The sequence below is a fragment of the Drosophila miranda genome, chromosome XR, assembly GCF_003369915.1.
Source record: "Drosophila miranda strain MSH22 chromosome XR, D.miranda_PacBio2.1, whole genome shotgun sequence".
Taxonomy (NCBI): Eukaryota; Metazoa; Arthropoda; class Insecta; order Diptera; family Drosophilidae; genus Drosophila; species Drosophila miranda.
The window spans coordinates 17343157-17366157 of NC_046674.1; the positions used below are offsets into that span (position 1 = coordinate 17343157).

General features: G+C 48.0%; 6 protein-coding genes across 6 annotated transcripts in view; all 6 read left to right on the forward strand.

Annotated features, from left to right (window-relative positions):
* Positions 1-404, forward strand: part of LOC117186677 — a 1199-nt gene extending 795 nt beyond the window's left edge. Inside the window, exon 3 of the mRNA XM_033387723.1 lies at positions 390-404. Within this exon, the coding sequence (XP_033243614.1) occupies positions 390-404 (15 nt within the window). The remainder of the gene's footprint in view (positions 1-389) is intronic.
* Positions 405-933: 529 nt separating this feature from the next.
* LOC117186339 lies at positions 934-2113 on the forward strand. Its single transcript, XM_033387017.1, has 2 exons — positions 934-1152; positions 1222-2113. Exons 1-2 carry the CDS (start codon positions 1116-1118, stop codon positions 1929-1931), a joined length of 747 nt encoding a protein of 248 aa, XP_033242908.1. The 5' UTR covers positions 934-1115; the 3' UTR covers positions 1932-2113.
* Positions 2114-3893: 1780 nt separating this feature from the next.
* Positions 3894-4668, forward strand: LOC117186341 (probable cell wall biosynthesis protein LcpB). Its single transcript, XM_033387019.1, has 2 exons — positions 3894-4109; positions 4179-4668. Exons 1-2 carry the CDS (start codon positions 4073-4075, stop codon positions 4451-4453), a joined length of 312 nt encoding a protein of 103 aa, XP_033242910.1. The 5' UTR covers positions 3894-4072; the 3' UTR covers positions 4454-4668.
* Positions 4669-6504: 1836 nt separating this feature from the next.
* LOC117186340 lies at positions 6505-7987 on the forward strand. The gene is made up of 2 exons (XM_033387018.1): positions 6505-7041; positions 7111-7987. Exons 1-2 carry the CDS (start codon positions 7005-7007, stop codon positions 7803-7805), a joined length of 732 nt encoding a protein of 243 aa, XP_033242909.1. The 5' UTR covers positions 6505-7004; the 3' UTR covers positions 7806-7987.
* A 983-nt stretch (positions 7988-8970) lies between these two features.
* On the forward strand, positions 8971-10913 carry LOC117186342. Its single transcript, XM_033387020.1, has 2 exons — positions 8971-9982; positions 10052-10913. Exons 1-2 carry the CDS (start codon positions 9946-9948, stop codon positions 10729-10731), a joined length of 717 nt encoding a protein of 238 aa, XP_033242911.1. The 5' UTR covers positions 8971-9945; the 3' UTR covers positions 10732-10913.
* A 7355-nt stretch (positions 10914-18268) lies between these two features.
* LOC117186343 lies at positions 18269-19735 on the forward strand. The gene is made up of 2 exons (XM_033387021.1): positions 18269-18804; positions 18874-19735. Exons 1-2 carry the CDS (start codon positions 18768-18770, stop codon positions 19551-19553), a joined length of 717 nt encoding a protein of 238 aa, XP_033242912.1. The 5' UTR covers positions 18269-18767; the 3' UTR covers positions 19554-19735.
* The last annotated feature ends 3266 nt before the right edge of the window (positions 19736-23001 follow it).

Here is a 23001-nt window from a genome sequence, read left to right on the forward strand (position 1 = left end):
AAGAGTACGTTCAATCTGGAACTTCTGAGCAGACTTCTCGATAGTTACGATAGCGAACAAATGCGAATAAATGACAAACCGAAAATCAAAATAATTGAAGGTTTCTATTTATTTACTAAATGACGAAAAACTAAGAACTAAGCTGTTCCTCAAGCGCACGTTCCTCCACGATACATAGATGTCGACAATCGATATGGAATGGAAATCCAAAGATTTGACATCTTTTGCATACAAATTAATGACTGATTTAATATCGAAAACCGGATGGAGTATAGACAGGAAATAGGAAATAGTCCAATATTATAGCGAAGGCTGTGCAATACCAGAACTATACCATAACTATCCGTAACTGTCCGTAACTCTATCACTTCCAACACCTGTTGGAACAGCGAAAACAGATTTGAGTTCTTACCTCTTGAAAGTTATAGCCGTGGAACGGGAAATGGCGAAGCACTTGGGTTATTCTGCGCGTAGATAGACTTACAGCTCTTACAGACCCTCTGGGTGGCTTCATAGCTGCCTCCGGCACTCCTGGTTGTTGTACACCGGTAGGCACGAAGGATCATGTATGTCGGGGATCATACCTGCTGGCCCATGCGATTGGGTTGACAATTGGAGTGGCAGATGGCAGGTTATCCTCTTCTCGGCCCGTGATCGTTGGAGGACCCGCTTTGGGTGCCAGCCAGTCGGGTGCCGGCAGGACAACCCCAAAGTCTTCAGAGATTGCACATGCAAAAGATACACATGTATTCCGCAAGGGATTCATTCCTTATCTTGAACGTGGAGCGAAGGATCTTCTACGCGCATGTTTCCTTGATAGACTACACAGTACCAGGTACGAGGTACGAGGTACCAGGTACCAGGATGTTCCATAAAGCGTGGTCAGCCCCGCCCAGGACTGGGTCCCAGAATCCTGCGAGGCCGAGGCCGAGTCCTACGCCTGCGGGGCATATACAATTGGTTTTAGTGCCAGTCTCTGATTGTAGCAAAGCCCACTCTGAACCTCTTTCAGTCTCGGGCTGTCTCTGTTTTCTCAGTCAGTTTTCATCGACTCGTTTGAGAAGTCGAAAGGTTTACCCAGGATACGGAAAAGCCGGAAAAAGATTTAAAAAAAAATGCCTGCAAATAAAAAAATTGAAGGAAACGCTAAAGGTAAAGGAAGTACTCGGTTCTGCGGCCATCGGACAGTCGTAACTTATTTCTCATTTCGTCTCTTTTCAGCTGGGAGTATACCGGGGGATGCAGGATCGGTGGCAACCGCGACTGTGGTTCGGCGCCAAATGCCGCCGCGCGCCTGCAAGAGCAAGAGCCAGAGCACCGCCAGGCCCAGTCTTACTCCCAGCCGCCAGCAGCCCAGCCGCCAGAAGCCCAGCCGCCAGCAGCCCAGCCGCCAGCAGCCCAGCCGCCAGCAGCCCAGCCGCCTGGCCACGAAGCCCAGCCTGAAGCCGACCACCGGCTCCCAGGCGCCATCGCAGACCATCGCAAAGTCGAGGCCCACCGGTCTCGAGACTATTTTTGAACTGCCCGGCGAAGAGGACGACGGGCCCACCAGCAGCCATGGCGTGGCTTTCGGCGAGTGCCAGCGCCGCGTCCTCGCCCTGGGTACGGGCGAAAAAAAAAGAGCCCTGTCGGAGAAGCGCTGCCTGAAGGTGCGCAACACCTTGGGCGAACGCAGCACCCGGCACATGATGACAATGCGGAAGTTCCGCGCTACTTTTGACAGCGTAATGCTCGGGGGCTCGGACGATGCAGGCGAGTCGGTCGGAGTCGCTCCCGCAGTCGCACCCGGAGTCCCTCCCGTAGCTGCTCCCGGAGTCCCTCCCGTAGCTGCTCCCGAAGTCGCTCGCGCTGGACGAAACGCCGTTAGAAATCAGCCGGCACCATTCATGCGGCGCACGAGCAGGAGGCTCAAGAGTCTGCCTCCGTTTTAGATTATTGCACCTTCCACCCTCCACCTTCCACCCTCCATCTTCCCGAATGCGGCCAGGTGCTGGGCACCCTCCTCCTATCGCCCATCAAAGAGCCCCAGGTGTCTGCGAGAGATGGCTCCCGAATGTAAATACCACCTCTTAAGACAGACATAATAAATCTAATGAATAATGTAATATTTACTTTAAAACTGTTTTGATTTCATTGAAATGTTAGTTCAAAACTTAAACATGATGAGAATTTTTTTTTCTCAATAGCGTAATAAAAAACTCAAGCGCTTGTCTACGGTCCAATTTCGTACATCTCATTCACGCAATTCCGACATGCTCACACGCACATTTTCGTTATCTTGTTGGATTTGTCCGCCTATTCTTTCTGCTCTACTCTTTCGCATTTAGAATGTACGGGGGGATTATGATGGAATTAATAGAAAGAATATAATGGAAGATGCAGATTACTGTAACTATAGGTGGCATATAGAACTATCCACTCTTCGACCACAATACATATAAACTACAGACTTATAAAGTTAGAGAAAAAACAAGTATAGAATAGATGGAATGGCTAATGGAAATAATATATTATAAAGGATGCTGTGGCAATAGCGCATAAGGCAGAATAATAATGATATGGATATAGCATGAATATATGTAAGTATTTATGGCAGATACTCCCAAAACAACTCTACTACTTTCTCTCGCACTAAACGCCTCACAAACTTAGCTACTTCTCCAGCAAAAACTCTTTCCAAAAGCTCAACAATATCCAATCCCCTCCAGTGCAACACGGGGGAGAGCCCATTGCTCTTTTGCTTTCCGTTCGGGGAACCCCACCATACAATGCAAAATCTTTCGTCCATTACCATACAAAAAAAGGGTCGGAAACGATTCCTTCTGGACGTTACACACATCCACTTTTACCACAAATCTAATATACCCCAATACTCATTTTGAGTATCGGGTATAAAAAAGAGTACGTTCAATCTGGAACTGGTTCTAGAAGCACGAGCACTTCTCGATAGTTAAGCGATAGCGAACAAATTGCGAATAAACTGCGAGCAAACGCTCGAAGGAATCTACAAATAATCCCGTGCCACTAGGTTAGGGGTTTCTAGGTTTTATTTCTTACTAAATTGACGAACAAACTAAGAGAACTAAGCTGTTCCCTCAAGCGCACGTTCCCTCCACGATACCAATAGATGTCGACAATCGATATGGAATGGAAATCCAAAGATTTGACATCTTTTGCATACAAATTAATGACTGATTTAATATCGAAAACCGGATGGAGTATAGACAGGAAATAGGAAATAGTCCAATATTATAGCGAAGGCTGTGCAATACCAGAACTATACCATAACTATCCGTAACTGTCCGTAACTCTATCACTTCCAACACCTGTTGGAACAGCGAAAACAGATTTGAGTTCTTATCCCCTCGAAAGTTATAGCCGTGGAACGGGAAATGGCGAAGCACTTGGGTTATTCTGCGCGTAGATAGACTTACAGCTCTTACAGACCCTCTGGGGTGGCTTCATAGCTGCCTCCCGGCACTCCTGGTTGTTGTACACCGGTAGGCACGAAGGATCATGTATGTCGGGGATCATACCTGCCTGGCCCCATGCCGATTGGGTTGACAATTTGGAGCTGGCAGATGGCAGGTTATCCTCTTCTCGGCCCGTGATCGTTGGAGGACCCGCTTTGGGTGCCAGCCAGTCGGGTGCCGGCAGGACAACCCCAAAGTCTTCAGAGATTGCACATGCAAAAGATACACATGTATTCCGCAAGGGATTCATTCCTTATCTTGAACGTGGAGCGAAGGATCTTCTACGCGCATGTTTCCTTGATAGACTACACAGTACCAGGTACGAGGTACGAGGTACCAGGTACCAGGATGTTCCATAAAGCGTGGTCAGCCCCGCCCAGGACTGGGTCCCAGAATCCTGCGAGGCCGAGGCCGAGTCCTACGCCTGCGGGGCATATACAATTGGTTTTAGTGCCAGTCTCTGATTGTAGCAAAGCCCACTCTGAACCTCTTTCAGTCTCGGGCTGTCTCTGTTTTCTCAGTCAGTTTTCATCGACTCGTTTGAGAAGTCGAAAGGTTTACCCAGGATACGGAAAAGCCGGAAAAAGATTTAAAAAAAAATGCCTGCAAATAAAAAAATTGAAGGAAACGCTAAAGGTAAAGGAAGTACTCGGTTCTGCGGCCATCGGACAGTCGTAACTTATTTCTCATTTCGTCTCTTTTCAGCTGGGAGTATACCGGGGGATGCAGGATCGGTGGCAACCGCGACTGTGGTTCGGCGCCAAATGCCGCCGCGCGCCTGCAAGAGCAAGAGCCAGAGCACCGCCAGGCCCAGTCTTACTCCCAGCCGCCAGCAGCCCAGCCGCCAGAAGCCCAGCCGCCAGCAGCCCAGCCGCCAGCAGCCTGGCCACGAAGCCCAGCCTGAAGCCGACCACCGGCTCCCAGGCGCCATCGCAGACCATCGCAAAGTCGAGGCCCACCGGTCTCGAGACTATTTTTGAACTGCCCGGCGAAGAGGACGACGGGCCCACCAGCAGCCATGGCGTGGCTTTCGGCGAGTGCCAGCGCCGCGTCCTCGCCCTGGGTACGGGCGAAAAAAAAAGAGCCCTGTCGGAGAAGCGCTGCCTGAAGGTGCGCAACACCTTGGGCGAACGCAGCACCCGGCACATGATGACAATGCGGAAGTTCCGCGCTACTTTTGACAGCGTAATGCTCGGGGCTCGGACGATGCAGGCGAGTCGGTCGGAGTCGCTCCCGCAGTCGCACCCGGAGTCCCTCCCGTAGCTGCTCCCGGAGTCCCTCCCGTAGCTGCTCCCGAAGTCGCTCGCGCTGGACGAAACGCCGTTAGAAATCAGCCGGCACCATTCGTGCGGCGCACGAGCAGGAGGCTCAAGAGTCTGCCTCCGTTTTAGATTATTGCACCTTCCACCCTCCACCTTCCACCCTCCATCTTCCCGAATGCGGCCAGGTGCTGGGCACCCTCCTCCTATCGCCCATCAAAGAGCCCCAGGTGTCTGCGAGAGATGGCTCCCGAATGTAAATACCACCTCTTAAGACAGACATAATAAATCTAATGAATAATGTAATATTTACTTTAAAACTGTTTTGATTTCATTGAAATGTTAGTTCAAAACTTAAACATGATAGAATTTTTTTTTCTCAATAGCGTAATAAAAAACTCAAGCGCTTGTCTACGGTCCAATTTCGTACATCTCATTCACGCAATTCCGACATGCTCACACGCACATTTTCGTTATCTTGTTGGATTTGTCCGCCTATTCTTTCTGCTCTACTCTTTCGCATTTAGAATGTACGGGGGGATTATGATGGAATTAATAGAAAGAATATAATGGAAGATGCAGATTACTGTAACTATAGGTGGCATATAGAACTATCCACTCTTCGACCACAATACATATAAACTACAGACTTATAAAGTTAGAGAAAAAACAAGTATAGAATAGATGGAATGGCTAATGGAAATAATATATTATAAAGGATGCTGTGGCAATAGCGCATAAGGCAGAATAATAATGATATGGATATAGCATGAATATATGTAAGTATTTATGGCAGATACTCCCAAAACAACTCTACTACTTTCTCTCGCACTAAACGCCTCACAAACTTAGCTACTTCTCCAGCAAAAACTCTTTCCAAAAGCTCAACAATATCCAATCCCCTCCAGTGCAACACGGGGGAGAGCCCATTGCTCTTTTGCTTTCCGTTCGGGGGAACCCCACCATACAATGCAAAATCTTTCGTCCATTACCATACAAAAAAAGGGTCGGAAACGATTCCTTCTGGACGTTACACACATCCACTTTTACCACAAATCTAATATACCCCAATACTCATTTTGAGTATCGGGTATAAAAAAGAGTACGTTCAATCTGGAACTGGTTCTAGAAGCACGAGCACTTCTCGATAGTTAAGCGATAGCGAACAAATTGCGAATAAACTGCGAGCAAACGCTCGAAGGAATCTACAAATAATCCCGTGCCACTAGGTTAGGGGTTTCTAGGTTTTATTTCTTACTAAATTGACGAACAAACTAAGAGACCTAAGCTGTTCCCTCAAGCGCACGTTCCCTCCACGATACCGATAGATGTCGACAATCGATATGGAATGGAAATCCAAAGATTTGACATCTTTTGCATACAAATTAATGACTGATTTAATATCGAAAACCGGATGGAGTATAGACAGGAAATAGGAAATAGTCCAATATTATAGCGAAGGCTGTGCAATACCAGAACTATACCATAACTATCCGTAACTGTCCGTAACTCTATCACTTCCAACACCTGTTGGAACAGCGAAAACAGATTTGAGTTCTTATCCCCTCGAAAGTTATAGCCGTGGAACGGGAAATGGCGAAGCACTTGGGTTATTCTGCGCGTAGATAGACTTACAGCTCTTACAGACCCTCTGGGGTGGCTTCATAGCTGCCTCCCGGCACTCCTGGTTGTTGTACACCGGTAGGCACGAAGGATCATGTATGTCGGGGATCATACCTGCCTGGCCCATGCCGATTGGGTTGACAATTTGGAGCTGGCAGATGGCAGGTTATCCTCTTCTCGGCCCGTGATCGTTGGAGGACCCGCTTTGGGTGCCAGCCAGTCGGGTGCCGGCAGGACAACCCCAAAGTCTTCAGAGATTGCACATGCAAAAGATACACATGTATTCCGCAAGGGATTCATTCCTTATCTTGAACGTGGAGCGAAGGATCTTCTACGCGCATGTTTCCTTGATAGACTACACAGTACCAGGTACGAGGTACGAGGTACCAGGTACCAGGATGTTCCATAAAGCGTGGTCAGCCCCGCCCAGGACTGGGTCCCAGAATCCTGCGAGGCCGAGGCCGAGTCCTACGCCTGCGGGGCATATACAATTGGTTTTAGTGCCAGTCTCTGATTGTAGCAAAGCCCACTCTGAACCTCTTTCAGTCTCGGGCTGTCTCTGTTTTCTCAGTCAGTTTTCATCGACTCGTTTGAGAAGTCGAAAGGTTTACCCAGGATACGGAAAAGCCGGAAAAAGATTTAAAAAAAAATGCCTGCAAATAAAAAAATTGAAGGAAACGCTAAAGGTAAAGGAAGTACTCGGTTCTGCGGCCATCGGACAGTCGTAACTTATTTCTCATTTCGTCTCTTTTCAGCTGGGAGTATACCGGGGGATGCAGGATCGGTGGCAACCGCGACTGTGGTTCGGCGCCAAATGCCGCCGCGCGCCTGCAAGAGCAAGAGCCAGAGCACCGCCAGGCCCAGTCTTACTCCCAGCCGCCAGCAGCCCAGCCGCCAGAAGCCCAGCCGCCAGCAGCCCAGCCGCCAGCAGCCCAGCCGCCTGGCCACGAAGCCCAGCCTGAAGCCGACCACCGGCTCCCAGGCGCCATCGCAGACCATCGCAAAGTCGAGGCCCACCGGTCTCGAGACTATTTTTGAACTGCCCGGCGAAGAGGACGACGGGCCCACCAGCAGCCATGGCGTGGCTTTCGGCGAGTGCCAGCGCCGCGTCCTCGCCCTGGGTACGGGCGAAAAAAAAAGAGCCCTGTCGGAGAAGCGCTGCCTGAAGGTGCGCAACACCTTGGGCGAACGCAGCACCCGGCACATGATGACAATGCGGAAGTTCCGCGCTACTTTTGACAGCGTAATGCTCGGGGGCTCGGACGATGCAGGCGAGTCGGTCGGAGTCGCTCCCGCAGTCGCACCCGGAGTCCCTCCCGTAGCTGCTCCCGGAGTCCCTCCCGTAGCTGCTCCCGAAGTCGCTCGCGCTGGACGAAACGCCGTTAGAAATCAGCCGGCACCATTCGTGCGGCGCACGAGCAGGAGGCTCAAGAGTCTGCCTCCGTTTTAGATTATTGCACCTTCCACCCTCCACCTTCCACCCTCCATCTTCCCGAATGCGGCCAGGTGCTGGGCACCCTCCTCCTATCGCCCATCAAAGAGCCCCAGGTGTCTGCGAGAGATGGCTCCCGAATGTAAATACCACCTCTTAAGACAGACATAATAAATCTAATGAATAATGTAATATTTACTTTAAAACTGTTTTGATTTCATTGAAATGTTAGTTCAAAACTTAAACATGATAGAATTTTTTTTTCTCAATAGCGTAATAAAAAACTCAAGCGCTTGTCTACGGTCCAATTTCGTACATCTCATTCACGCAATTCCGACATGCTCACACGCACATTTTCGTTATCTTGTTGGATTTGTCCGCCTATTCTTTCTGCTCTACTCTTTCGCATTTAGAATGTACGGGGGGATTATGATGGAATTAATAGAAAGAATATAATGGAAGATGCAGATTACTGTAACTATAGGTGGCATATAGAACTATCCACTCTTCGACCACAATACATATAAACTACAGACTTATAAAGTTAGAGAAAAAACAAGTATAGAATAGATGGAATGGCTAATGGAAATAATATATTATAAAGGATGCTGTGGCAATAGCGCATAAGGCAGAATAATAATGATATGGATATAGCATGAATATATGTAAGTATTTATGGCAGATACTCCCAAAACAACTCTACTACTTTCTCTCGCACTAAACGCCTCACAAACTTAGCTACTTCTCCAGCAAAAACTCTTTCCAAAAGCTCAACAATATCCAATCCCCTCCAGTGCAACACGGGGGAGAGCCCATTGCTCTTTTGCTTTCCGTTCGGGGAACCCCACCATACAATGCAAAATCTTTCGTCCATTACCATACAAAAAAAGGGTCGGAAACGATTCCTTCTGGACGTTACACACATCCACTTTTACCACAAATCTAATATACCCCAATACTCATTTTGAGTATCGGGTATAAAAAAGAGTACGTTCAATCTGGAACTGGTTCTAGAAGCACGAGCACTTCTCGATAGTTAAGCGATAGCGAACAAATTGCGAATAAACTGCGAGCAAACGCTCGAAGGAATCTACAAATAATCCCGTGCCACTAGGTTAGGGGTTTCTAGGTTTTATTTCTTACTAAATTGACGAACAAACTAAGAGAACTAAGCTGTTCCCTCAAGCGCACGTTCCCTCCACGATACCGATAGATGTCGACAATCGATATGGAATGGAAATCCAAAGATTTGACATCTTTTGCATACAAATTAATGACTGATTTAATATCGAAAACCGGATGGAGTATAGACAGGAAATAGGAAATAGTCCAATATTATAGCGAAGGCTGTGCAATACCAGAACTATACCATAACTATCCGTAACTGTCCGTAACTCTATCACTTCCAACACCTGTTGGAACAGCGAAAACAGATTTGAGTTCTTATCCCCTCGAAAGTTATAGCCGTGGAACGGGAAATGGCGAAGCACTTGGGTTATTCTGCGCGTAGATAGACTTACAGCTCTTACAGACCCTCTGGGGTGGCTTCATAGCTGCCTCCCGGCACTCCTGGTTGTTGTACACCGGTAGGCACGAAGGATCATGTATGTCGGGGATCATACCTGCCTGGCCCCATGCCGATTGGGTTGACAATTTGGAGCTGGCAGATGGCAGGTTATCCTCTTCTCGGCCCGTGATCGTTGGAGGACCCGCTTTGGGTGCCAGCCAGTCGGGTGCCGGCAGGACAACCCCAAAGTCTTCAGAGATTGCACATGCAAAAGATACACATGTATTCCGCAAGGGATTCATTCCTTATCTTGAACGTGGAGCGAAGGATCTTCTACGCGCATGTTTCCTTGATAGACTACACAGTACCAGGTACGAGGTACGAGGTACCAGGTACCAGGATGTTCCATAAAGCGTGGTCAGCCCCGCCCAGGACTGGGTCCCAGAATCCTGCGAGGCCGAGGCCGAGTCCTACGCCTGCGGGGCATATACAATTGGTTTTAGTGCCAGTCTCTGATTGTAGCAAAGCCCACTCTGAACCTCTTTCAGTCTCGGGCTGTCTCTGTTTTCTCAGTCAGTTTTCATCGACTCGTTTGAGAAGTCGAAAGGTTTACCCAGGATACGGAAAAGCCGGAAAAAGATTTAAAAAAAAATGCCTGCAAATAAAAAAATTGAAGGAAACGCTAAAGGTAAAGGAAGTACTCGGTTCTGCGGCCATCGGACAGTCGTAACTTATTTCTCATTTCGTCTCTTTTCAGCTGGGAGTATACCGGGGGATGCAGGATCGGTGGCAACCGCGACTGTGGTTCGGCGCCAAATGCCGCCGCGCGCCTGCAAGAGCAAGAGCCAGAGCACCGCCAGGCCCAGTCTTACTCCCAGCCGCCAGCAGCCCAGCCGCCAGCAGCCCAGCCGCCAGCAGCCCAGCCGCCTGGCCACGAAGCCCAGCCTGAAGCCGACCACCGGCTCCCAGGCGCCATCGCAGACCATCGCAAAGTCGAGGCCCACCGGTCTCGAGACTATTTTTGAACTGCCCGGCGAAGAGGACGACGGGCCCACCAGCAGCCATGGCGTGGCTTTCGGCGAGTGCCAGCGCCGCGTCCTCGCCCTGGGTACGGGCGAAAAAAAAAGAGCCCTGTCGGAGAAGCGCTGCCTGAAGGTGCGCAACACCTTGGGCGAACGCAGCACCCGGCACATGATGACAATGCGGAAGTTCCGCGCTACTTTTGACAGCGTAATGCTCGGGGGCTCGGACGATGCAGGCGAGTCGGTCGGAGTCGCTCCCGCAGTCGCACCCGGAGTCCCTCCCGTAGCTGCTCCCGGAGTCCCTCCCGTAGCTGCTCCCGAAGTCGCTCGCGCTGGACGAAACGCCGTTAGAAATCAGCCGGCACCATTCGTGCGGCGCACGAGCAGGAGGCTCAAGAGTCTGCCTCCGTTTTAGATTATTGCACCTTCCACCCTCCACCTTCCACCCTCCATCTTCCCGAATGCGGCCAGGTGCTGGGCACCCTCCTCCTATCGCCCATCAAAGAGCCCCAGGTGTCTGCGAGAGATGGCTCCCGAATGTAAATACCACCTCTTAAGACAGACATAATAAATCTAATGAATAATGTAATATTTACTTTAAAACTGTTTTGATTTCATTGAAATGTTAGTTCAAAACTTAAACATGATAGAATTTTTTTTTCTCAATAGCGTAATAAAAAACTCAAGCGCTTGTCTACGGTCCAATTTCGTACATCTCATTCACGCAATTCCGACATGCTCACACGCACATTTTCGTTATCTTGTTGGATTTGTCCGCCTATTCTTTCTGCTCTACTCTTTCGCATTTAGAATGTACGGGGGGATTATGATGGAATTAATAGAAAGAATATAATGGAAGATGCAGATTACTGTAACTATAGGTGGCATATAGAACTATCCACTCTTCGACCACAATACATATAAACTACAGACTTATAAAGTTAGAGAAAAAACAAGTATAGAATAGATGGAATGGCTAATGGAAATAATATATTATAAAGGATGCTGTGGCAATAGCGCATAAGGCAGAATAATAATGATATGGATATAGCATGAATATATGTAAGTATTTATGGCAGATACTCCCAAAACAACTCTACTACTTTCTCTCGCACTAAACGCCTCACAAACTTAGCTACTTCTCCAGCAAAAACTCTTTCCAAAAGCTCAACAATATCCAATCCCCTCCAGTGCAACACGGGGGGAGAGCCCATTGCTCTTTTGCTTTCCGTTCGGGGGAACCCCACCATACAATGCAAAATCTTTCGTCCATTACCATACAAAAAAAGGGTCGGAAACGATTCCTTCTGGACGTTACACACATCCACTTTTACCACAAATCTAATATACCCCAATACTCATTTTGAGTATCGGGTATAAAAAAGAGTACGTTCAATCTGGAACTGGTTCTAGAAGCACGAGCACTTCTCGATAGTTAAGCGATAGCGAACAAATTGCGAATAAACTGCGAGCAAACGCTCGAAGGAATCTACAAATAATCCCGTGCCACTAGGTTAGGGGTTTCTAGGTTTTATTTCTTACTAAATTGACGAACAAACTAAGAGACCTAAGCTGTTCCCTCAAGCGCACGTTCCCTCCACGATACCGATAGATGTCGACAATCGATATGGAATGGAAATCCAAAGATTTGACATCTTTTGCATACAAATTAATGACTGATTTAATATCGAAAACCGGATGGAGTATAGACAGGAAATAGGAAATAGTCCAATATTATAGCGAAGGCTGTGCAATACCAGAACTATACCATAACTATCCGTAACTGTCCGTAACTCTATCACTTCCAACACCTGTTGGAACAGCGAAAACAGATTTGAGTTCTTATCCCCTCGAAAGTTATAGCCGTGGAACGGGAAATGGCGAAGCACTTGGGTTATTCTGCGCGTAGATAGACTTACAGCTCTTACAGACCCTCTGGGGTGGCTTCATAGCTGCCTCCCGGCACTCCTGGTTGTTGTACACCGGTAGGCACGAAGGATCATGTATGTCGGGGATCATACCTGCCTGGCCCCATGCCGATTGGGTTGACAATTTGGAGCTGGCAGATGGCAGGTTATCCTCTTCTCGGCCCGTGATCGTTGGAGGACCCGCTTTGGGTGCCAGCCAGTCGGGTGCCGGCAGGACAACCCCAAAGTCTTCAGAGATTGCACATGCAAAAGATACACATGTATTCCGCAAGGGATTCATTCCTTATCTTGAACGTGGAGCGAAGGATCTTCTACGCGCATGTTTCCTTGATAGACTACACAGTACCAGGTACGAGGTACGAGGTACCAGGTACCAGGATGTTCCATAAAGCGTGGTCAGCCCCGCCCAGGACTGGGTCCCAGAATCCTGCGAGGCCGAGGCCGAGTCCTACGCCTGCGGGGCATATACAATTGGTTTTAGTGCCAGTCTCTGATTGTAGCAAAGCCCACTCTGAACCTCTTTCAGTCTCGGGCTGTCTCTGTTTTCTCAGTCAGTTTTCATCGACTCGTTTGAGAAGTCGAAAGGTTTACCCAGGATACGGAAAAGCCGGAAAAAGATTTAAAAAAAAATGCCTGCAAATAAAAAAATTGAAGGAAACGCTAAAGGTAAAGGAAGTACTCGGTTCTGCGGCCATCGGACAGTCGTAACTTATTTCTCATTTCGTCTCTTTTCAGCTGGGAGTATACCGGGGGATGCAGGATCGGTGGCAACCGCGACTGTGGTTCGGCGCCAAATGCCGCCGCGCGCCTGCAAGAGCAAGAGCCAGAGCACCGCCAGGCCCAGTCTTACTCCCAGCCGCCAGCAGCCCAGCCGCCAGAAGCCCAGCCGCCAGCCCAGCCGCCAGCAGCCCAGCCGCCAGCAGCCCAGCCGCCTGGCCACGAAGCCCAGCCTGAAGCCGACCACCGGCTCCCAGGCGCCATCGCAGACCATCGCAAAGTCGAGGCCCACCGGTCTCGAGACTATTTTTGAACTGCCCGGCGAAGAGGACGACGGGCCCACCAGCAGCCATGGCGTGGCTTTCGGCGAGTGCCAGCGCCGCGTCCTCGCCCTGGGTACGGGCGAAAAAAAAAGAGCCCTGTCGGAGAAGCGCTGCCTGAAGGTGCGCAACACCTTGGGCGAACGCAGCACCCGGCACATGATGACAATGCGGAAGTTCCGCGCTACTTTTGACAGCGTAATGCTCGGGGGCTCGGACGATGCAGGCGAGTCGGTCGGAGTCGCTCCCGCAGTCGCACCCGGAGTCCCTCCCGTAGCTGCTCCCGGAGTCCCTCCCGTAGCTGCTCCCGAAGTCGCTCGCGCTGGACGAAACGCCGTTAGAAATCAGCCGGCACCATTCATGCGGCGCACGAGCAGGAGGCTCAAGAGTCTGCCTCCGTTTTAGATTATTGCACCTTCCACCCTCCACCTTCCACCCTCCATCTTCCCGAATGCGGCCAGGTGCTGGGCACCCTCCTCCTATCGCCCATCAAAGAGCCCCAGGTGTCTGCGAGAGATGGCTCCCGAATGTAAATACCACCTCTTAAGACAGACATAATAAATCTAATGAATAATGTAATATTTACTTTAAAACTGTTTTGATTTCATTGAAATGTTAGTTCAAAACTTAAACATGATAGAATTTTTTTTTCTCAATAGCGTAATAAAAAACTCAAGCGCTTGTCTACGGTCCAATTTCGTACATCTCATTCACGCAATTCCGACATGCTCACACGCACATTTTCGTTATCTTGTTGGATTTGTCCGCCTATTCTTTCTGCTCTACTCTTTCGCATTTAGAATGTACGGGGGGATTATGATGGAATTAATAGAAAGAATATAATGGAAGATGCAGATTACTGTAACTATAGGTGGCATATAGAACTATCCACTCTTCGACCACAATACATATAAACTACAGACTTATAAAGTTAGAGAAAAAACAAGTATAGAATAGATGGAATGGCTAATGGAAATAATATATTATAAAGGATGCTGTGGCAATAGCGCATAAGGCAGAATAATAATGATATGGATATAGCATGAATATATGTAAGTATTTATGGCAGATACTCCCAAAACAACTCTACTACTTTCTCTCGCACTAAACGCCTCACAAACTTAGCTACTTCTCCAGCAAAAACTCTTTCCAAAAGCTCAACAATATCCAATCCCCTCCAGTGCAACACGGGGGGAGAGCCCATTGCTCTTTTGCTTTCCGTTCGGGGGAACCCCACCATACAATGCAAAATCTTTCGTCCATTACCATACAAAAAAAGGGTCGGAAACGATTCCTTCTGGACGTTACACACATCCACTTTTACCACAAATCTAATATACCCCAATACTCATTTTGAGTATCGGGTATAAAAAAGAGTACGTTCAATCTGGAACTGGTTCTAGAAGCACGAGCACTTCTCGATAGTTAAGCGATAGCGAACAAATTGCGAATAAACTGCGAGCAAACGCTCGAAGGAATCTACAAATAATCCCGTGCCACTAGGTTAGGGGTTTCTAGGTTTTATTTCTTACTAAATTGACGAACAAACTAAGAGACCTAAGCTGTTCCCTCAAGCGCACGTTCCCTCCACGATACCGATAGATGTCGACAATCGATATGGAATGGAAATCCAAAGATTTGACATCTTTTGCATACAAATTAATGACTGATTTAATATCGAAAACCGGATGGAGTATAGACAGGAAATAGGAAATAGTCCAATATTATAGCGAAGGCTGTGCAATACCAGAACTATACCATAACTATCCGTAACTGTCCGTAACTCTATCACTTCCAACACCTGTTGGAACAGCGAAAACAGATTTGAGTTCTTATCCCCTCGAAAGTTATAGCCGTGGAACGGGAAATGGCGAAGCACTTGGGTTATTCTGCGCGTAGATAGACTTACAGCTCTTACAGACCCTCTGGGGTGGCTTCATAGCTGCCTCCCGGCACTCCTGGTTGTTGTACACCGGTAGGCACGAAGGATCATGTATGTCGGGGATCATACCTGCCTGGCCCCATGCCGATTGGGTTGACAATTTGGAGCTGGCAGATGGCAGGTTATCCTCTTCTCGGCCCGTGATCGTTGGAGGACCCGCTTTGGGTGCCAGCCAGTCGGGTGCCGGCAGGACAACCCCAAAGTCTTCAGAGATTGCACATGCAAAAGATACACATGTATTCCGCAAGGGATTCATTCCTTATCTTGAACGTGGAGCGAAGGATCTTCTACGCGCATGTTTCCTTGATAGACTACACAGTACCAGGTACGAGGTACGAGGTACCAGGTACCAGGATGTTCCATAAAGCGTGGTCAGCCCCGCCCAGGACTGGGTCCCAGAATCCTGCGAGGCCGAGGCCGAGTCCTACGCCTGCGGGGCATATACAATTGGTTTTAGTGCCAGTCTCTGATTGTAGCAAAGCCCACTCTGAACCTCTTTCAGTCTCGGGCTGTCTCTGTTTTCTCAGTCAGTTTTCATCGACTCGTTTGAGAAGTCGAAAGGTTTACCCAGGATACGGAAAAGCCGGAAAAAGATTTAAAAAAAAATGCCTGCAAATAAAAAAATTGAAGGAAACGCTAAAGGTAAAGGAAGTACTCGGTTCTGCGGCCATCGGACAGTCGTAACTTATTTCTCATTTCGTCTCTTTTCAGCTGGGAGTATACCGGGGGATGCAGGATCGGTGGCAACCGCGACTGTGGTTCGGCGCCAAATGCCGCCGCGCGCCTGCAAGAGCAAGAGCCAGAGCACCGCCAGGCCCAGTCTTACTCCCAGCCGCCAGCAGCCAGCCGCCAGAAGCCCAGCCGCCAGCAGCCCAGCCGCCAGCAGCCCAGCCGCCTGGCCACGAAGCCCAGCCTGAAGCCGACCACCGGCTCCCAGGCGCCATCGCAGACCATCGCAAAGTCGAGGCCCACCGGTCTCGAGACTATTTTTGAACTGCCCGGCGAAGAGGACGACGGGCCCACCAGCAGCCATGGCGTGGCTTTCGGCGAGTGCCAGCGCCGCGTCCTCGCCCTGGGTACGGGCGAAAAAAAAAGAGCCCTGTCGGAGAAGCGCTGCCTGAAGGTGCGCAACACCTTGGGCGAACGCAGCACCCGGCACATGATGACAATGCGGAAGTTCCGCGCTACTTTTGACAGCGTAATGCTCGGGGGCTCGGACGATGCAGGCGAGTCGGTCGGAGTCGCTCCCGCAGTCGCACCCGGAGTCCCTCCCGTAGCTGCTCCCGGAGTCCCTCCCGTAGCTGCTCCCGAAGTCGCTCGCGCTGGACGAAACGCCGTTAGAAATCAGCCGGCACCATTCATGCGGCGCACGAGCAGGAGGCTCAAGAGTCTGCCTCCGTTTTAGATTATTGCACCTTCCACCCTCCACCTTCCACCCTCCATCTTCCCGAATGCGGCCAGGTGCTGGGCACCCTCCTCCTATCGCCCATCAAAGAGCCCCAGGTGTCTGCGAGAGATGGCTCCCGAATGTAAATACCACCTCTTAAGACAGACATAATAAATCTAATGAATAATGTAATATTTACTTTAAAACTGTTTTGATTTCATTGAAATGTTAGTTCAAAACTTAAACATGATAGAATTTTTTTTTCTCAATAGCGTAATAAAAAACTCAAGCGCTTGTCTACGGTCCAATTTCGTACATCTCATTCACGCAATTCCGACATGCTCACACGCACATTTTCGTTATCTTGTTGGATTTGTCCGCCTATTCTTTCTGCTCTACTCTTTCGCATTTAGAATGTACGGGGGATTATGATGGAATTAATAGAAAGAATATAATGGAAGATGCAGATTACTGTAACTATAGGTGGCATATAGAACTATCCACTCTTCGACCACAATACATATAAACTACAGACTTATAAAGTTAGAGAAAAAACAAGTATAGAATAGATGGAATGGCTAATGGAAATAATATATTATAAAGGATGCTGTGGCAATAGCGCATAAGGCAGAATAATAATGATATGGATATAGCATGAATATATGTAAGTATTTATGGCAGATACTCCCAAAACAACTCTACTACTTTCTCTCGCACTAAACGCCTCACAAACTTAGCTACTTCTCCAGCAAAAACTCTTTCCAAAAGCTCAACAATATCCAATCCCCTCCAGTGCAACACGGGGGAGAGCCCATTGCTCTTTTGCTTTCCGTTCGGGGAACCCCACCATACAATGCAAAATCTTTCGTCCATTACCATACAAAAAAAGGGTCGGAAACGATTCCTTCTGGACGTTACACACATCCACTTTTACCACAAATCTAATATACCCCAATACTCATTTTGAGTATCGGGTATAAAAAAGAGTACGTTCAATCTGGAACTGGTTCTAGAAGCACGAGCACTTCTCGATAGTTAAGCGATAGCGAACAAATTGCGAATAAACTGCGAGCAAACGCTCGAAGGAATCTACAAATAATCCCGTGCCACTAGGTTAGGGGTTTCTAGGTTTTATTTCTTACTAAATTGACGAACAAACTAAGAGACCTAAGCTGTTCCCTCAAGCGCACGTTCCCTCCACGATACCGATAGATGTCGACAATCGATATGGAATGGAAATCCAAAGATTTGACATCTTTTGCATACAAATTAATGACTGATTTAATATCGAAAACCGGATGGAGTATAGACAGGAAATAGGAAATAGTCCAATATTATAGCGAAGGCTGTGCAATACCAGAACTATACCATAACTATCCGTAACTGTCCGTAACTCTATCACTTCCAACACCTGTTGGAACAGCGAAAACAGATTTGAGTTCTTATCCCCTCGAAAGTTATAGCCGTGGAACGGGAAATGGCGAAGCACTTGGGTTATTCTGCGCGTAGATAGACTTACAGCTCTTACAGACCCTCTGGGGTGGCTTCATAGCTGCCTCCCGGCACTCCTGGTTGTTGTACACCGGTAGGCACGAAGGATCATGTATGTCGGGGATCATACCTGCCTGGCCCCATGCCGATTGGGTTGACAATTTGGAGATGGCAGATGGCAGGTTATCCTCTTCTCGGCCCGTGATCGTTGGAGGACCCGCTTTGGGTGCCAGCCAGTCGGGTGCCGGCAGGACAACCCCAAAGTCTTCAGAGATTGCACATGCAAAAGATACACATGTATTCCGCAAGGGATTCATTCCTTATCTTGAACGTGGAGCGAAGGATCTTCTACGCGCATGTTTCCTTGATAGACTACACAGTACCAGGTACGAGGTACGAGGTACCAGGTACCAGGATGTTCCATAAAGCGTGGTCAGCCCCGCCCAGGACTGGGTCCCAGAATCCTGCGAGGCCGAGGCCGAGTCCTACGCCTGCGGGGCATATACAATTGGTTTTAGTGCCAGTCTCTGATTGTAGCAAAGCCCACTCTGAACCTCTTTCAGTCTCGGGCTGTCTCTGTTTTCTCAGTCAGTTTTCATCGACTCGTTTGAGAAGTCGAAAGGTTTACCCAGGATACGGAAAAGCCGGAAAAAGATTTAAAAAAAAATGCCTGCAAATAAAAAAATTGAAGGAAACGCTAAAGGTAAAGGAAGTACTCGGTTCTGCGGCCATCGGACAGTCGTAACTTATTTCTCATTTCGTCTCTTTTCAGCTGGGAGTATACCGGGGGATGCAGGATCGGTGGCAACCGCGACTGTGGTTCGGCGCCAAATGCCGCCGCGCGCCTGCAAGAGCAAGAGCCAGAGCACCGCCAGGCCCAGTCTTACTCCCAGCCGCCAGCAGCCCAGCCGCCAGCAGCCCAGCCGCCAGCAGCCCAGCCGCCTGGCCACGAAGCCCAGCCTGAAGCCGACCACCGGCTCCCAGGCGCCATCGCAGACCATCGCAAAGTCGAGGCCCACCGGTCTCGAGACTATTTTTGAACTGCCCGGCGAAGAGGACGACGGGCCCACCAGCAGCCATGGCGTGGCTTTCGGCGAGTGCCAGCGCCGCGTCCTCGCCCTGGGTACGGGCGAAAAAAAAAGAGCCCTGTCGGAGAAGCGCTGCCTGAAGGTGCGCAACACCTTGGGCGAACGCAGCACCCGGCACATGATGACAATGCGGAAGTTCCGCGCTACTTTTGACAGCGTAATGCTCGGGGGCTCGGACGATGCAGGCGAGTCGGTCGGAGTCGCTCCCGCAGTCGCACCCGGAGTCCCTCCCGTAGCTGCTCCCGGAGTCCCTCCCGTAGCTGCTCCCGAAGTCGCTCGCGCTGGAGGAAACGCCGTTAGAAATCAGCTGGCACCATTCGTGCGGCGCACGAGCAGGAGGCTCAAGAGTCTGCCTCCGTTTTAGATTATTGCACCTTCCACCCTCCACCTTCCACCCTCCATCTTCCCGAATGCGGCCAGGTGCTGGGCACCCTCCTCCTATCGCCCATCAAAGAGCCCCAGGTGTCTGCGAGAGATGGCTCCCGAATGTAAATACCACCTCTTAAGACAGACATAATAAATCTAATGAATAATGTAATATTTACTTTAAAACTGTTTTGATTTCATTGAAATGTTAGTTCAAAACTTAAACATGATTTTGATGAATTTTTTTTTCTCAATAGCGTAATAAAAAACTCAAGCGCTTGTCTACGGTCCAATTTCGTACATCTCATTCACGCAATTCCGACATGCTCACACGCACATTTTCGTTATCTTGTTGGATTTGTCCGCCTATTCTTTCTGCTCTACTCTTTCGCATTTAGAATGTACGGGGGGATTATGATGGAATTAATAGAAAGAATATAATGGAAGATGCAGATTACTGTAACTATAGGTGGCATATAGAACTATCCACTCTTCGACCACAATACATATAAACTACAGACTTATAAAGTTAGAGAAAAAACAAGTATAGAATAGATGGAATGGCTAATGGAAATAATATATTATAAAGGATGCTGTGGCAATAGCGCATAAGGCAGAATAATAATGATATGGATATAGCATGAATATATGTAAGTATTTATGGCAGATACTCCCAAAACAACTCTACTACTTTCTCTCGCACTAAACGCCTCACAAACTTAGCTACTTCTCCAGCAAAAACTCTTTCCAAAAGCTCAACAATATCCAATCCCCTCCAGTGCAACACGGGGGGAGAGCCCATTGCTCTTTTGCTTTCCGTTCGGGGGAACCCCACCATACAATGCAAAATCTTTCGTCCATTACCATACAAAAAAAGGGTCGGAAACGATTCCTTCTGGACGTTACACACATCCACTTTTACCACAAATCTAATATACCCCAATACTCATTTTGAGTATCGGGTATAAAAAAGAGTACGTTCAATCTGGAACTGGTTCTAGAAGCACGAGCATTTCTCGATAGTTAAGCGATAGCGAACAAATTGCGAATAAACTGCGAGCAAACGCTCGAAGGAATCTACAAATAATCCCGTGCCACTAGGTTAGGGGTTTCTAGGTTTTATTTCTTACTAAATTGACGAACAAACTAAGAGAACTAAGCTGTTCCCTCAAGCGCACGTTCCCTCCACGATACCAATAGATGTCGACAATCGATATGGAATGGAAATCCAAAGATTTGACATCTTTTGCATACAAATTAATGACTGATTTAATATCGAAAACCGGATGGTTTTCGGTCCACAAAAAAGAAAGGCTAATTAATGGAATTATTCTCGTATTAAATAACCAAAATGAAAACCAATAAACATTTCAAGTCATTAAGCAAACCAAAGAGTAAAAAAAAAACGAGGGGGAACGTTGTGAGTTGCTGCGGACACCGCAACTCTACAGTTATACCCGATACTAAGTCAGTATGGCTCTCCTCCGGCAGACGCCGCTAATATTAAACGACACGACAAAGAGTGCGTGCGAGAGAGACAGAAAATCAGTCTGAGCGTGACGTCGGGCGCTGCGTAGCCAGTGCAAATTGATTTGTTCCCTTTGGCTATAAAAATGATCTGATCTGATCCAGATTCAGCAACCTGATAGATATGATCATTATCTATGATTCTGCGTTTTAGTTTTCTCGTATCTTCAAAATTGTGGATGCCACAGATTTTCGTCCTTTGGGGGGGGGGGGGGGGGGGGGGGGGGGGGGGGGGGGGGGGGGGGGGGCGGAAGGGGGTGAGTCGAAATTTTGAGATATACGTTTTATAGTGAGATCTAACAGGAGTGCGGATACCAAATTTGGTTACTCTAGCGTTAATAGTCTCTGAGATTTGTGAATATGCCCAGATTTTCGTCCTTTGCGGGGGAGGAAGGAGGTGTGGGGAAATTTTGAAACAAACTCGTCTCGGTCCGATATCTTAGGAGTGTGGATACCAAATTTGGTTGCTCTAGCTTTTATAGTCTCTGAGATCTAGGCGCTAATGTTTTACTCTAAGCAAAGCCGCCTATGCTACGTGTGTGTTAGAGAGAGACAGGGCGAGAAAAAATGAAATTGTTTTCTTGATGCTGGCTATAATAATAATACGATCTGGTGTTCAGATTTTGCACTCTAGAAGATATAGTCATCTTCTACGATTCTGCGTTTTTAGTTTTCTCGTATCGTCGAAATTGTAGATGCCACAGATTTTCGCCCTTTGTGGGGGCGGAAGTGGGCGGGGCAAAGTTTTAAAATATTTTGTAGCAGTGACATATCACAGAAGTCTGGATCCGAAACATCGTTGCTCTAGCTCTTATAGTCTTTGAGCACTAGGCGCTGAAGGGGACGGACAGACGGACGGACGGACGGACGGACAGACGGACAGACAGACAGACAGACAGGGCTCAATCGACTCGGCTATTGATGCTGATCAAGAATATATATACTTTATGGGGTCGGAAACGATTCCTTCTGGACGTTACACACATCCACTTTTACCACAAATCTAATATACCCCAATACTCATTTTGAGTATCGGGTATAAAAATTGGGAATGTTGATTACGAATTATTACGCGATTATAATTATTTTTACTGCTGCAGCAGCGGGCGGTCATAAATTTGTGTAATGAAATAAACCCCACATATGGGCGGCAGTTTCCGCTTCATTTTCTCCGGCATCGAAAGCTCTTTTCTAGTGGATTTTCTTTTATGGCGGAAATCTCTTATAAAGATCCTCTAAGAAAGTGTAGTTCTTCTTCTCGTAAGACGAAAGCTCTGTGCCGCCTGTGTGTAGCTTTTGGGCGACTCAAAAGATGTCAAGCTTAGCGGAGACTCGAACCGGATACCGCGGACACTTGAAAGCTGAAGATAAAAGCTTTCGAACCCTTTGCAGGTGCCAAACACCGGAAAACTTGGGGTTTGTTTTTTCGCTAAGGTTTAAGCCTCAGGAGTTGGACTTTTTGGCGCGTGAAAAATGTCTTAAGATGAGCTTTTCTTTAGAGGATGGAAGTTTAAGGTGGAATTTCGAAGCAGGCACAAAGGTGTTTAAGCTTTATATTATCTCTAGATAGTCTTTGAATCCCTTTTGTTGTAGAAGGAAGCTTAGGTTAAGCCTTTCAAAGACACTATTGGAACATTTTAACATGCACAGTCGAGTGTCCATATATCTTAAGAAAATTCTTTATAGGGAGATCGAAAACGCATGAGCATTCGAGTTACGGGCGTAAAAACAAATCGTAGTAAAGAAAATCTTCGCTATAAGGAAATTCTTATGGAGAGCAAAACGTACTGAAAATTTGACGAAATTACAGTTTTCTGGAAATAAATTTGTTGTATAGAAAACTTCGTTCGATCTCAGAGTAGGTACAGTCCTTTCAAGACAGAGTTCTTCAGCCTTAATCGACTCTTTGTTTAACCCTC